We start from the raw sequence: 15,339 nt of genomic DNA, 5'->3' as shown, positions 1-15,339 counted from the left end.
GGTCCCCCAAGTCGTCCTCTGATGATGTCTTCTTTGTGGACATCTTGGAGATCCTTAAACAGAGGTGCAACTGGCCCACTGTCAACCCTTCTGATGAGGAGTCGGTGTACCTGAAGGCTTTCGGGTCTCAACCCTCTGCCTCTTGGGTGTCTCCACCTTTCGACGAACTAATGGATCTGGTTAGTTGGAAGGTGTGGGATACTCCCAATGCCGTGGAGCCAGTCACCAGGAGACCAAATAAGTTTCTGTCTGCCCCTCCTGGAAAAGAGTTATTGTCTAAGGGCGTTCCCGTAGATGCCATGGTGGTGGCGGCGGCCGCAAAGGAGGAGTTAGCGTTGACTTCTTCCTCTGTTCATCTGCCAGACAAGGAGTCTTGACAGATTTTGGAAGCGTGTATTTAGTTCAGCAACTTTTACACTTCGATCTCTGAACTATCTTACTTCACGAGGTTGCAGAGGGATCTCCTCAAGGAGTTAGGAGATTCCATACAGGGTGCTTGTCCTGAGGGAGTCCCTGATAGGATCTCTGCTCAGATGTCTACCCTAAATTCTGTAGTTAACTCCTCCAAGTGGCTTTTCTCCCATGTGGCTGATGGAGCGAGCAGAGCAGCGGGTTCAGGGGTTGTCCTTAGGCGCCACTCCTGGATGTGCCTGTGTAATTTTGCAGAGCCATTCAAGTCCACCTTCACCAACGCCCCTTTGTTTGGTCCCAAGGTGAAAGAAACGTGCAGTCGGTGCGAGCAGGAAGAAAAGACTCTCTGTGCCGTGGGAATCCGTTTTACCGTTCCCTCCCGACCATAACCCAAAGGTCAAAGGGGAGGTAAAATGTGGTTCAAAAAGTCCCAGAGAGTCTTTCCGGACACACACAGTGAATCCTCCTTCAGAGGCAGAGGACAAGGAAATGGTAGATGTCACCCTAGAGGCAGGGGCAGTCCGCAATACCAGCAAGGCTGCAATTCCTTTCAAGGGTGGCCTTATCAACGCTCCTGATGTGGGGGCCCGGCTGCGTTTCTCTGGGGGCAGTCAGGGGTCGCTTCTCTTTGTATTCAGAAGCCTGGCTAAATATCACCCAAGACAAGTGGGTACAAAGAGTTGTTACTAGAGGCTATATTATACCATTTTCCCTTCCACCGTTTGTTCCCAAAACGATCCCAGATGTTCCACCCAATCACAGGGATCAGGCAGCTGTGGAGATCAAGTTGCTCTTAAAATGAGTCATCCAGCCTGTCCCAGCAAACCAGACAGAATCTGGAACTTACTCCAAGTTCTTTTTAGTCCCAAAACGAACCGAAGACTGGAGGCCAATGTTGGACCTCAGCAGATTAAACAAATCCGTGAAGAAGGACAAGTTTTGGATGGTCACAATGCAGTCGATACTCCTGTTGTTAGGGAAAGACTATTGGATGTGCTCTCTGGATCTCCAAGACGCCTACTACCATATAAAAATGGACAAGGCGTCAAGGAGATACCTGCGCTTCTGGCTGGGAGCCAGTCATTATCAGTTTTGTGCTCTGCCCTTTGGTCTTAACACAGCCCCCAGGGTGTTCACCAAATGCATGGCAGTAATGACTGCTCACTTGAGACATCAGGGATTCCAGGTGTTTCCGTATTTGGACGACTGGCTCCTGACCGCCCCCACCAGGCATCTACTCATTCTTAACAGGGACGCCACCATTCAACTTTGTGCTCAACTAGGGATTTCCATAAACTGGGAAAAATCTGCGTTACTGCCCTCGCAATCTGTGAATTTTATAGGCGCAGAGGTAGACACAGTGGATATGACAGTTCGTCTTCCTACCGAAAGAGCACAAAACCTCATCTCACAAGTTCAGCGTCGTCTTCCACTTCGGAAAGTCAAAGCAAAATGCATTCTTCAACTTCTCGGTATGATGGTCTCAACCATTCTGTTAATACCTTTAGCCAGGTTGCACATGAGAATCCTCCAATGGCTCCTATCTTCCCAGTGGTCATTCCAATGTCTACCGCTGAGTCCACCCTATCCTGCTGATGGAATCATGCAAAAAGGACCTTCATTGGTGGATAGCCCCCAACCACTTGCTCACGGGAGCTCCCTTTGTTCCTGCCCAACCCGTTGCTACTTTGACCACGGATGCCTCCCAGGTCGGGTGGGGGGGGGGCATGGCAAGGACACGAGGCTCATATGCATATCAGTGTTCTGGAGATGAGGGTGGTGCTTTGGGCGTTGCAAGCACTTCAGGACATTCTTCCTCCAGGGACGATTGCGATACAATCAGACAACATGTCGGTTGTGTGGTATATCAGCAAACAGGGTGGTACCAGATCTTACCCAATCTGTGGAGAGACCATGCGAGTTTGGGAATGGGCGATTACTTCCCAGTGCTTTCTGGTGGCAATGCACATTCCAGGGACAACCAACGTGATAGCTGACAAGCTAAGCCGGGCAATTTTACTGCCTCATGAGTGGTCTCTGAAACCAGAAATAGTGGAACAGATTTTCCGGAGATGGGGACAGCCTTGCTGCAACCTTTTTGCCAGCCCAGTAAATGCCCAAGTGTAGCAGCTATTTTTCCCTGATTCTCCCTCCGGGGGAAACACCCAGAGGTGCTCTGGTAAACGATTGGCCCATTAGACTTCTATATGCCTTTCCTGCATTCCCTCTTTGCCCCAAAGTGATTCAGAAAGCCAATCAGCTGGGAAGCAAGTTGATCCTCATTGCTCCTTACTGGCCTCGTCAGGTCTGGTTTTCCTTCCTCGAGCCTCTTCTGGATGATCCTTGGATTCTGGACCCAGTTCCAGATCTATTGACCCACATGTCAGGTTTCCTACATCCCGCTCTCCACACCCTCAAATTGACAGCATGGCTGCTCCAGTTCCATCTCTAGTCAGGCTTCATGATATTTCTTCCTCAGTGTCACATGTTCTCTTATCCTCGCATAAACCCTCAACCAGAAGGCTGTATGACAGTAAATGGAAAAGGCTTTCTATTTGGGCACAGAAAATGAACGTGGACCCTTACACCGCTCCCATTCCCGTGTTTCTGGAATTCCTTTCGGAGCTTTTTCAGCAGGGATCTGCCGCGGCCACCATCAAAGTACAGTTGGTGGCAATCTCTCATTTTTATTTAGGGTCCCCAAATGCCAACCTTATGTCTCACAAGCTATGTAAGACATTCTTGAGAGGAGCCACTTTACTGAGACCACCATTACAAGAACCTGTGGCTTCTTGGGACTTAAATTTTGTGTTGTCCAAATTGACATTCCCTCCCTTTGAACCTTCCCACTCATCTTCTTTAAAGTATTTGTCTTGGAAGATTGTGTTTTTAGTAGCTATTACGTCAGCCAGACGTGTATCTGAGCTACAAGCCCCGTCTATTAAGCCACCTTATTTAATCTTTCATAAAGGCAGGGTATCTTTACATACCAATCCTTCGTTTGTTCCCATAGTTTGTTCTACTGCCACCTTAAATCAGTCCATTGAGCTTCCAGTTTTCTTTTCCAATCACTGTAATGCAGCTGAATATCATTTCCACCAGCTGGATGTTCAGAGACAGCTATGTTTTTATTTGCAACAGACCAAATAATTTCGGAAGTCAGACCAGTTATTCGTTTCTTTTTCTGACTCCAGATTGGGCTTACCAGTTTCTAAGGTGACATTGTCTAATTGGATTTTTAGTTGCATAGCCTTCCTCTACAATTCGGAGAGCAGACCTTTACCCCATAGGATCAAGGCTCACTGTACCAGGTGTCTGTCTACCTCTGCAGCCTTTCAATCCAGGGTCTCCACTTGATCATATTTGTGCAGCTGCTACGTGGGCTACACCTCACACCTTTATTACTTATTATAAGTTGGATTTGGCATCCAGGGGTAGAGCATCCTTTGGCTCCACGGTGCTCAGGAGTATTTTCCAATGAGCCACCCAAGAATAAGGCGCTACGGACGCTGTCCCATATGTGAAAATGAAGGTGAGATTCGACTACCTAACATAAAGAAGTTATGTACTCACCATAACGTTCCATGCTGGTAATCCATCTCACCCTTCATTTTTACCAACCCGCCCTCCTGCCCCCATCCTGGAAGATCTGGAGGTGGTAATTTGATTCTCTTGGTTGGTGACCCTTTAGTATTGGTTTGTTAGTTAGGGGTATTTTTCTGTTTCTAGCGAGCAGCAAACAAGATCTGGGGATTGCACTGATGCACCATGGGATACCTGCTTAGCCACGAGCCAACCAGAAGTCTTCGAACTTATAAATCGGCCGAGTCTGAGCCAAGGATTGGCTCCGAACCATATGTAAAAATGATGGGTGAGCTGGACTACCAACATGGAATGTTATGGTGATTACATAACTTCTTTTTATGTTTCCATAATGGAAATTGTGAGGGAACCCCTCAAAATAAACTTTATGCTTCAAATGTGAACACTCCTTTGAGTTTCACCAAGGTGTTATGTCAGGTCTCTGGAGTTCATGCCTTCATGTATACTTATGTTTCAGCAGTAGGAAACTAGACATGATCAAGAGTGACTAGTTGATAAGAAGTTTTGGGAACCAAGTATCACATTTGTTAAAATAAAAGCCAGCTTCATTTTCATTCACAGAGAAACTGGCATGGTTGGCACGGCCACAAAATTTGTCAGTGGGAAGGACCTGCTTCCGTCCAACAACAGTGCATTTCAACCAGTAAGTTCATCAGATTGTCTTTGAGGAGCCTATCTAGATTTTTAAAGAATTCACAGTACCCAGATTCAAGAGGAACAGCGTCTTCATGTCAGCCTCTAAGATAAAACCAGTGCTACTGGCATTGAAAGCTTTTCAGACACTTGACCAGGAACTCATATTAAGATGAATACAGACAATGTATTAGAAGTGTAGTATCTGAACTACGTCTATAGCAAATCGTGCCTTTAAATATTGTAAGCTAAGACTGTGCTGACACATCTACTCTGTTGTTTCCTTGTTTTATTTGCTTTCATGTGTCAAATGTAATTTTTTATAACGTTGAAAATTTTTATGGTGTGTTAGGAATTTGTTTCATGTGTCAGTTGTCATTGGTAACTTAAATCTTTTCCTCTATGCTTTTGTTAAAAGTTGAGTGTGCCCAAAATTCATATCTCTCAACTGTACAGATTTTTGCCTCATATTTTTGGTATGATTTTCATAAAATTGTGGTTTTCTGGCAAATTAGTGGTAAATCACTAAAGATTGAAGTTGGAAAATAATGACATACATTTGAGTTTTAAACTTCCTGTCCTTCAGAAAAGTTCATGTTAATACAAAACCTGTTATTCTATCAGCTTTCTAAGTTTATAAGAGCAATATTTAAAAAGTGTCCCAATTTTTGGGCCTTTGTTCCACTTTTATTTATGGTTTTGTCCAGATTTCTTGCTCTAAGAGGTTGAGTGGTATAGCCCAGATAGATTATTGTGGTCAACGGGTAAATAAATACTGCAGCTTATCACTTGTGCAGAGAGAAGCAATCATTGGGCATTAAATCAGAATGAATTTGGCATCAGTTTACGTTACTTGGGAGGATAGCATTATAACAGGCTTTCTGCACAGGTGCTTGTACTTGGTGTACAAATGGCAAACAGAGGCATTTGTTCAAACACTTCATGTTTGTTAGGAGAAAAGTGCAGTCAACCTGAAGTTCATCATGGTCAGTCAGCAGAAGCCCATGGCCAACCCGAATACCAGAGTCTTTTTCACCACCCCACAATTGATAAACATCTGTGTGGACCAACATCCAGATGTTGGGGTGTAAAATGGGCATCCGCCCTGCACCATCCACTAAGCGAGTTCCTTGGTGTGCATCCAAAAACCCTTTGCTAAATGGCAGGGAAACCAGACTGCTAGACCAGTGTGATAAGAAACCATTTAGTTTAGTCACCCTGGCCATGAGGGATCTCATCTGCCATTTCCACATGCTCAAATACTGTGGAGTCATTACAGGAACAGATTTAATCCAAGAAAGAGAGGATCTAAGACAAGAGCCTTCAGACTGACATCCAGGACCTGTGCAGTGTCACCCTGCAGGTGTTTAGCCACTTGCTTAAATGTGGCTATGAGACTCTAGATGTTTCATGCAGTTTGTCTGCTATGGGTCAGTCACAGGTAGACATGCCTCGCGGAAAACCCAACATCTCTTTGACCAGCTGGAAGCCGAATACCTTGATGCCCCCTTGGACAAAGAGGTCCTTTGGACAAAGAGGTCCTTCTTAGATCCCCAGCAGAGCAAGCATTTGATAAAGTGGATAAGAAAGGGGAACCAATGAAATCTGTCTTTGTATGTCTCCCACTTCCATATGTATCAAAGCACCCTTCCGAGTCTTGGCACTTTCCTCCTAAATGTGAGAAGATCAGGCAGACTAAGGGGAACAAGTCAAGATTACAGAGAAAGCCACAAACTGAGCAGTGCCCTACACCTAGGGAACTCAAAGATCCTACCCCACCTCACGAGCAAATGTGATTATCACCAGCAACCACCCCCCCTCCTAAATCTCATCCTTCCTCAACCCAGTCCCCCTAACTGGAAGACTCTCAGCTTTTTATCACCATTGACAAGACTTAACCCAGAGTACGTGGTTATTAAAAATTATAAAAGAAGGCTACTTTTAATCTTGTGCCAGTCCAAAGGTATCACAATCTAACTCAATCTCATATCCTTGAATATCTCTCCTCCCTGTTCAAAGAAGTTTTTATTTTTACTCCAGCATCAAGGTTCATGCCTTTGCCATCTCAGCCTGCCTTCCAAGCTCTCCCCTCCTGATTACTCCCATTCGTTCATGAAGCAATTTCTCAAGGGAATTATTCACCTGAAGACACCTAGAAAGGAAACCTGATCTTCCCTGGGACTTGACTTTTGTACTTGATAAACTCATTCTACCTCCATTTGATCTGACAGCATCAGCACCCGCTGGCATTGGAAAGCCACCTTGTTTTGGCTCTTACTTCAGCCAGGCGCATCTCTTAGCTCCTATCCCTTATGTCCAAGGAGCCATTCCTAATCTTTCACATGGATAGGTTCACCCTTAAAACCATCCCCTCTATTATGCCTAAGGTGGTTTCAGAATTGTCTTTGTATCAAACCATTCATCTCTGTATTATTTCCAAATACACAGAGAAAAGGAAAAAGGAGACTGAATTCCTTAAACCTACATGGACAGCTGAGATTTTACCTGCACAGAACCAATTTCTTTAAGAAGTCAGGCCAGCTGTTTGTAGCTTTTGCAGAGGGTGAACAAGGCAAACCGGTAAAAAACCAAACTGTTTCCAAATGGATTGCTAATTGCATCACCTTTTGTTACTCACTGTGGCAGACAACTTCCTTCTAAAGTCAGAGCTCATTCCACCAGGCATAAATCCACCACTGCTGCGTTTTTAAAAGAGGGTACTGATGAATTTCATTCTAGAGGTTACCTCTTGGTCATCCATTCATGCCTTCTCTAAGCTTTACGATTTCAAGAGCAAGAGTTGGGTCTGCCTCTGTCATCCTGCTGTGATTGTTGTCCCCTCCCCAGCTGATGTCTGTGTCCACCTATCAATACTGCAGCATTGACTATGAAGAACATAGTATATTTATGCCTCCACTTACCATAATTGAAGATGTTCAAGAAGATCAATGTTATAGTACCCTTTCCCACCCTCCTTTCCCTTTTTTTTTTTTTTTTTTTTAAACTTGCTTCCTTCCCTTGGGTTGGAGTGGTTCTCACCTCCCACTCGTCATCCCCTCACCCCTTCCTTTCTTTACTTTAGGTCAGAGTCCTTGATCTGTGTTCAGGGCAGTTTTGAAGGTTGTGCTGTTCCTCAGTACCATCAAACTCCTTAGTCTGTTTTTAGTTTATCACCTTTATTTAATTTTTTTCAGACAAGACGTAGTTAACAATGAATAATAAACAAACAGATGCAGGCAAGGCTTCAGGCTCCAATATATAAAACGTTTATTGTAGTAAGTCACAAGCGCTTTCACCAAATGCTTCCCCAAGTGCTCATAATTCAACAAGCAAATCACAGCTCTTAAAATAGTCCTATAAAATCACATGACTATTGCAATGAATTTTCACAGGCTAAAACCTTCATAAGCTATAGTATAAATATATTTCTGCAACTAACAGTTCTGTATATAAAAACCTTCATTTTAAGTTTATAAAAAATACATATACGTGACAGAGAATGTAAAGATATCCCTTGGATCAAAAATGTACACAACTATATCTAAACATGATAAACAGTTTGTGTTACAGAATAATATGGGATATCTATAATAAAAAATCTCAAGGTATAAATTAAATTTAAAAGAGGAGTTAAATAGGGGGTTGATGTGTGTATAAAACCGAAGGGGACAAAAACAAATTAATAAATATTTCCCTCCCTTATCTACGTAAGGGTCTGGACTTCACTTTGGGTGTTAGTGGAACAGGATCATTCAGTCCATGTCCCATATTGGCCCTTAATCTTATTCTCCACTGAGCTTCTACCTCTTCTGTAAGATTCCTAATGTCTCCTCCCCTTTTGTTTTCATAAATCCTGGCTATAGCCATAAATTTAAAATTGTGCGTAACATCAGTGTCTATGACATGCTTTGCTAATGCATTGAGTTTATTTTTCTTATTAATATGGTAGATGTCCTCTCTCATTCTTTCCTTTAGTGATCTCTCAGTTTTCCGTACATAAAATGTTTTACATACTTGACAGACAGCTAAATAGACAATATGCTCACTCATATTATTTTTAAGCCTGTGAAAATTCATTGCAGTAGTCATGTGATTTTATATTGCTATTTAAGAGCTGTGATTTTCTTGTTGAATTATGAACACCTGAGGAAGCATTTGGTGAAAGTGCTTGTTTCTTACTACAATAAACGTTTTAGATACTGGAGCCTTATGCCTTGCCTGCATTAGTTTGTTTATTATTCATTGGACTAATTTTGTTGAATACAGGCACCTGGACATTAGTGGGATTTGTTGTTTGTGCTATAGTTAACAATGAATTTATATAAAAAACAAACCATATGGACATATTCCCAGTTGTAAACATTATACATCACACAGTTTTATAAATGTATCATCAGCCCAACATTACATAAATTGATTGATTCCTGTTTTCTCTTAAACCTTACTCCTACTTCAAAACATTGTTTTGCATGTATTGTTTCACAGTTTCCATTTTTGTATGCAATTTGCTTGTACTGTTTTCTAAAGACCCACTTCCAGTGATTTTATCTCTGTTACAAAATTCAGTACTTCAAATACAGTTGGTTTAGACTTTGATTTCCATTCTCACTGATTGCTTGTTTTGATAGCTACCAGAATTAAACAAATTTCCATCCTGTATCCAGTTAAAAAAAATAATTTCCATAGTTATATCCATTTGCTTACCCAGTATTTCTGACTACTCTGTAGGAAATTTTTAAAGTCTGCCAACTCATTACACTCCCAAAACTTATTTTCTCAGTTACCTCTTTCTTTCCCATTTAGACCTCCAATATTTGCCATCTACCTTGGAAAAAATATTTGGAGTCTGCTTGGGGTATAAAAATACCAATCCAAACACTTTTGAGGAAAATCTTAAATCTTCTAGACTTTTTTTTGTATATTTGGGAACCATACATATGTCCTCCCATTGTCTTCGTGTGAATTGCTTATTCAGTCTCTCTTCCTAATCTTTACTAACCTCCTCTAATTGATTCTTATAGTTACTGTACACTGTTTTTATATGCCCCACTAATATCCCTTGGTTAACAGTAGCTTCTGGTATAAATTTATTTAAAAACACTACCAGAGCAGAGCTTTCATTTGGGATTCCCCTATCCCTTTCTCTTTGCTGTCAGGGATTGATACCCGAGTGTAGGCAGTCTCTAGCCTGCAGTCTAGATGTCTTGTTGGTTTTTTCTCATTCTTTTACATTGCTCTCTCTCTCATTATTTTCTCCCAGTACTTTGGTTCCTTTACCAGTTTTCTCCAGTAATTCCCAGACTACTGTTGCCTGCTCTCTGAACCTCTAATTGCAGTCATACCTATCCCCAAAGTCTCCCTTCCACATTCTCATTTGCTTAGTTCTCAGAATACTTTCTGCTACTTTATGAATATAATATTCTGGCTGTTTTCCTTAAGGATCTACATCCAAAATCCCACTCTCTCCTTTTTTTGAATCCCAAATCATCATCATCCATTTCAACTTTGAGTTATATTTTTTTTGCTTGTATTAAGTATATGAGTCTTACTTGTTTAGTTGCAAAGTATTCATTCATATCGGGTAATACCAAACCATCTTGGTCTGTTGGAAGAATCAACTTATCCTACTTGACCCTTGCCTGTTTCTCCTCACAGATAAAATCTTCAAACTGTTAACTATTGTCCACATATTCCCCTCCAGTTGATAAAAATATGCCTGATCTGTATAAGACTTGAAACTGTCTCAAGATGTTTCACAACACTAAGATATTCTTTTTCTGGTTTTATCAGGTACAAAATAATATTGCCTGCAAATAAAGCCAGTGTTTCTTGATTACCATACCAATTGTATCCTTGAATTTCCGACTCCCTTGTTTTCTTTTCCAATGGCTCTAAAATATAAAACATATAACAAAGGGAAAGGGGGCACCCCTGCATGGTTCCTCTTTTTAGACACAGCTTATCAGAAAGGAACCTTCCCACTTATTTTATTTATTTATTTTATATTTGTTGACCGGGTTTGTCCGACTGGGCTACAAATGCCCATTTTCAGCGGAGGCCCGAGGAGAAAAGCTCCAACAGAAAATAGAAATTTTACATATTGAATACATATAGAAATACATTCATCAGTACCACAGATTATTGCCTTACAGTGCCACACATTATTGCATCTCAGTACCATACATTAAACCGTGGCAAGTGAAATACATAGAAATACATTCATCAGAGGGATACATTCATAATTACATATATACGTAATAGTGCAATAGTTACATAGCTGAAATATTTTGCTAGTTATATTTATTTGTACAGTGATGTACCAAGAGGAGAAGATAAAGTAGTAAGTTTGTTTATTGAAGGGAAGGAAGAGAGAAGAGAAGTAGAAGGTTATAGGGGAGTGTTTACGGGGATAATTACATTAGCAACTCCATTTTTCATGAAGGTATATTTTTGTAACGGTTTTGAATTGATTGGGATGTTCAAGGGATCTTATATCTAGCGGTAGGCTATTCCAGGCCTTGGAAGGGTTAATGCCATAGACTAGGTGACCCATTTTGGTCCTTGGTTTGTAGATTTTAGTAGGCCTTGTTCAGAACTGCGGAGTAATCTAGTGGGTAAGTAATGAGACATTAGAGATGAGATATTTGGACAGAAAGAGGGTTTGTAGAGAATGGAATGAATAATCTGAAACTGATTATACTGAAGCAGGTTAGGTAAATGTAGCCAATTTAGTTCTTTTTAGTTAGAGACAGTGATGAGGCTTGTAACAATTTTGGGCAGCAAATCTGGCAATCCTGTTATAAGTTGTTTCTAATTTGTTTAGTAGTCCAGTGTTGAGGCTGTTGAGAATTTGGGAGCTATAAAGTAAAGTGGGTAAGAGGCCGGCATTTGAAAGGGTTAGCTTTACTGTTTTGGTAAGATATTTTTTGTTTCTGTAGAGGAGACCTAGCCTGAGATGTGTTTTTCGGATACAATTATCAACGTGTAAATCAAAGGTTAGTCTATCATCAATAGTAACACCTAAGAGTTTTTTTTACTGGTATCCACCTGTATTTGAGTATTACTTTGTGACAGTATAGAGAAGGAAGACTTTATGTGGTTAAGGTTTTTAGGAAGAAAGAGTAATTTCATTTTCTTTGGATTAAGGATAAGTTGGTTTTAATATTTGCCTCCCCTCCTTTATATGTCCTCCTAATTGACCTTATTGTTACATCATGGAATGCAAATGTTTCCATTGCCCTACTCATAAAATCTCAAATTACTCTGGTGAATACTTTATTTGTCAAAACCCATCAACAACAGCAGTGTTTTCTTAAATTCTGCTTCCCTCTGGATCATCATTGCTGTATTAATGCTGTCAGATGTTTGCCTCCCCTCCACAAAGCCACACTGACCCATGTCTGCCAATTTTGGTAACACATTTGCCATTATTTTAGCTATTATAGACATAAACACTTTAAACATGGTTGAAAATTGAAACTGGCCTATATGAAGATGGGTCTTTATGAAATGTAGTTATTACAGCCACCACAAATTTCTTCAGGATGCTGGTGCTTCCTCTCCTTTTAAGATACTGGTAAGTAAAACCTTCCAGATCTTTACCACTTTCTTCCCTCCTAACATCGAAACTTCCAGAGGGATACCATCTATTCTGGAGACTTTCCTGCAGATTGAATGTACATCACTGCTTTTATCTCATCTCCTCCTATCTTGACCGTTAACTGTTGACCTTCATCTACCTGAAACATTGGCATACTTAAGTCTTCCATAAATATTTCTGTTTATGCTGTTTCTTGACTTCCACATTTCCCTGCTTTATACAAATTTTCATAAAATTTCCAAAATATCTCTACAGGATCTCTGGTTATTTTTCTTGTTGCATGCTCCCCAAGCTTGGCAACAACCCTTTCTACTTTCTGTTGCCTGAGTCACTGTGCCGAAAGTTTTTATGTGGAGTTAATATAAAAAAAACAGTGGCTTAACAGCAGTCTTTTTAAATCTCAAGCATATTATCCAGATACTCCCTTAGTTTCTCTTTAGCAGTCTACAGTTGTGCCTCTTCTTGTTCTGTATACTTCCTCTTATTCTGCAGTACTTTTCTTTGTCATCCTCTCTAAGTAATTCCTGCATATCTCATTTTTGTTTATTTCTACCCTACTTATAAACTCCACTTTCATTAAAACTCCTTAGTCTTGACAAGAAAGACCTGAAGATGATGTTACCTGATGCATCAACTTTCAGACATCGATCCTAACAGATGTCTGCCAGCTGGGGGATGGTGAAACTACTCTGGTATTCAGGCTGATTACAAGCTTCTTGCATGACAGAAAGACCCAAGAATCAGTACTACAACACTGATGTAGTGAAACATCTACAGTTATGTCAAGTGGAAACACTACTGTACTAGCGTATGTTTGCTACACTGTACTCTACTCAGTTTCATAAATTCTTTGCTTTTTGCCACCATTGAAAGATTGGTAGATGGTTCCATTCTCCTTTCCATTAACTCCCAATCTGTTTATTCAGGCAAATTCATACAGACTCCATTTTGACAGGAGAGGGGAATATCTGCTACACACTTTCGGTGCTTACAGATAACTGCATTAATGTTTGGAAGGTAACATAAGATGTGAGAATAATTGTGTGTCTCGTTGAAGTGAAACATGGGCTGCCTTATGACCAAGCAAACCTTGTACAAGTGGTTAACTTAATTTCTTGCACTTTGCTGTGACAATTACAAAACTGTACAGGGTCGTCAGGTTAGTTATCTTGTATTGCTGCCTCACAAAACTTGATTGTCTGGTTCATTTCTCATTTAGGATGTCTCCTACTTGGAGAGATTTTTCTCCTTTTTTGTACTATTTTTCATCATTTACACCAGTATCAGATTAAGCATATATTTGAAACCATACTTTTCTTCATTGTTGTAATGTAAAAAATACAATTCTCTACATTAATGTATTGTAAGGTTATGTCTTGACGATGACATTTTTTTTTGTCTGTGATGTCGCATTTCCTTATGTGCTCTCCTGCATTTGCTTCTCTTTGGGTTCTTGATGCACTTTACTACCTGGACCAAGCCTGTAGTAAATCATACCCCGGTAAACAAAATAAAAATAAATAAATGAACATACCTTATCACTGTAGTTATTAGGTAAAATGCTGCGAATGCCTGAACCTACAAAAATGTAATTGTAGTCTGTACATAATTAGTTTATTGTTTTAAAATTGTCATCATGGAGAATGTCTCACAAAATCTGCTATTGGTTGTAACACTTCATTATTTTTTTTTTTTTGCATTTGTAGAACCCATTACGGTAGAGGTAATATTCAAAAACCCACTGAAAGTCCCACTTCTGCTGACTGACTTATCGCTACTATGGAAATTTATGCCTTTAGATTACAGAGACTTTCCAAATGAAGAAAAAGAATTAATCAGCAATGAAAAGGATAGTCATGCAAAGGTACTGTTTTGTAAGCAGGCATGCTTGTGCTACTGTCTATTTTAATGAGAATGGAGCTTCAAGAGATGATGTAAAGCTGCTTACAGAGTGGTTCTGTAAACCGTAACATAACTTTAGATGTTCATCATACTGTTAACTGTTGCACTCCTCATCTGTGGGATATCCTGCCAACAGGTTTTCTGCAGGTTAGCTTGACTTCAAGTTCTGTGTTCCTCAGTGCCTCTGACTTGCCTCTTTCCTCTCGAGTCCAAGGACATCAGTGGTATAAGAGGGGCTTCATCTGATACCGTCTTCAGATCTTTCTTGCCACATTAGTAATATGGTTACATGAACTTTGAGTGTCAATTAGCCTCTCTCCATTGGACATATGAGTACCCCTTAGAGGACATAGAGGAATTTCTTTTGCCATTTTTTGTAGCTGCGTTTAGAGTTTTGTGTAATATCTGATAATGACTCTGATTTAGTATTAATTATTAAGTAAAATAACTGTGTTGATTGTGGGAACCAAATCCTGTATAAAGATTTCCATTCCCTCTGCCTTTTTTTTTTCAACACACAACATGAATATGTGTCTGTATTTTGCCAGGTTCTCTCCGAGGTCAGTCAGTAGGAGAACAGAATCTTTTCTGGAGTTCACATCACCTGAAGGGGAGAGTAAGAGTATGGGAGAGATCAGATAAGTAGAGAGACAGAAAGATGCCCCTGCAGAGGGAGAATAAGAATATTTATTTGTCTTTGTTACTGGGAAAGTCCAACTGAACAAAAAAATATTTTTAGCAGAGGCCCAAGGAGAAAAGCTTCAGTTACATCACATATTCTACATAAAATATTACATGAACAGTATACATTTTTGGATGAAAATAAAGGGAGCACACACAGTGAAAACAGTAAAAGAAATGTACATGTACAGGGTAAGCATAACTAAAGAAATACATATGAAGAGAAGCAGTGTATACACCTTTTCAAAATATGGAAGCAAAGACATTGAATTGAGTGTGTTTTCTTGGATGGTAGTAACTGCAGATACATGCATTAGTAATCTGATTTAGTATTAACAGTGAAAATATACGTGTTTTGATGAAAGGGTAGGCAGGACAGACGGACTGGATTGCTGGTAACTGGGGAGGGGAGAAGGCAGTGAAAAAGTGGTAGTTGGAGAGTTGATGAGGTTTTGTGAGGCAAGATAAAAGTAGGTGGGTTAGAAAGTTGAGAGATTCTGCAGGATTTG

At 40.4% G+C, this 15,339-nt stretch overlaps 1 protein-coding gene across 1 annotated transcript in view; it reads left to right on the top strand.

Moving 5' to 3' along the window:
* TRAPPC8 (trafficking protein particle complex subunit 8) overlaps positions 1-15,339 on the top strand; it is a 3,178,250-nt gene that overhangs the window by 1,510,885 nt on the left and 1,652,026 nt on the right. Inside the window, exon 15 of the mRNA XM_044065843.1 lies at positions 13,954-14,111. Coding sequence (XP_043921778.1) covers positions 13,954-14,111 — 158 coding nt within the window. The remainder of the gene's footprint in view (positions 1-13,953; positions 14,112-15,339) is intronic.

The sequence above is a fragment of the Protopterus annectens genome, chromosome 3.part0 (genome assembly GCF_019279795.1).
Source record: "Protopterus annectens isolate FY-2018-M chromosome 3.part0, PAN1.0, whole genome shotgun sequence".
Taxonomy (NCBI): domain Eukaryota; kingdom Metazoa; phylum Chordata; order Ceratodontiformes; family Protopteridae; genus Protopterus; species Protopterus annectens.
This window is presented reverse-complemented; position numbering and strand designations above follow the sequence as displayed.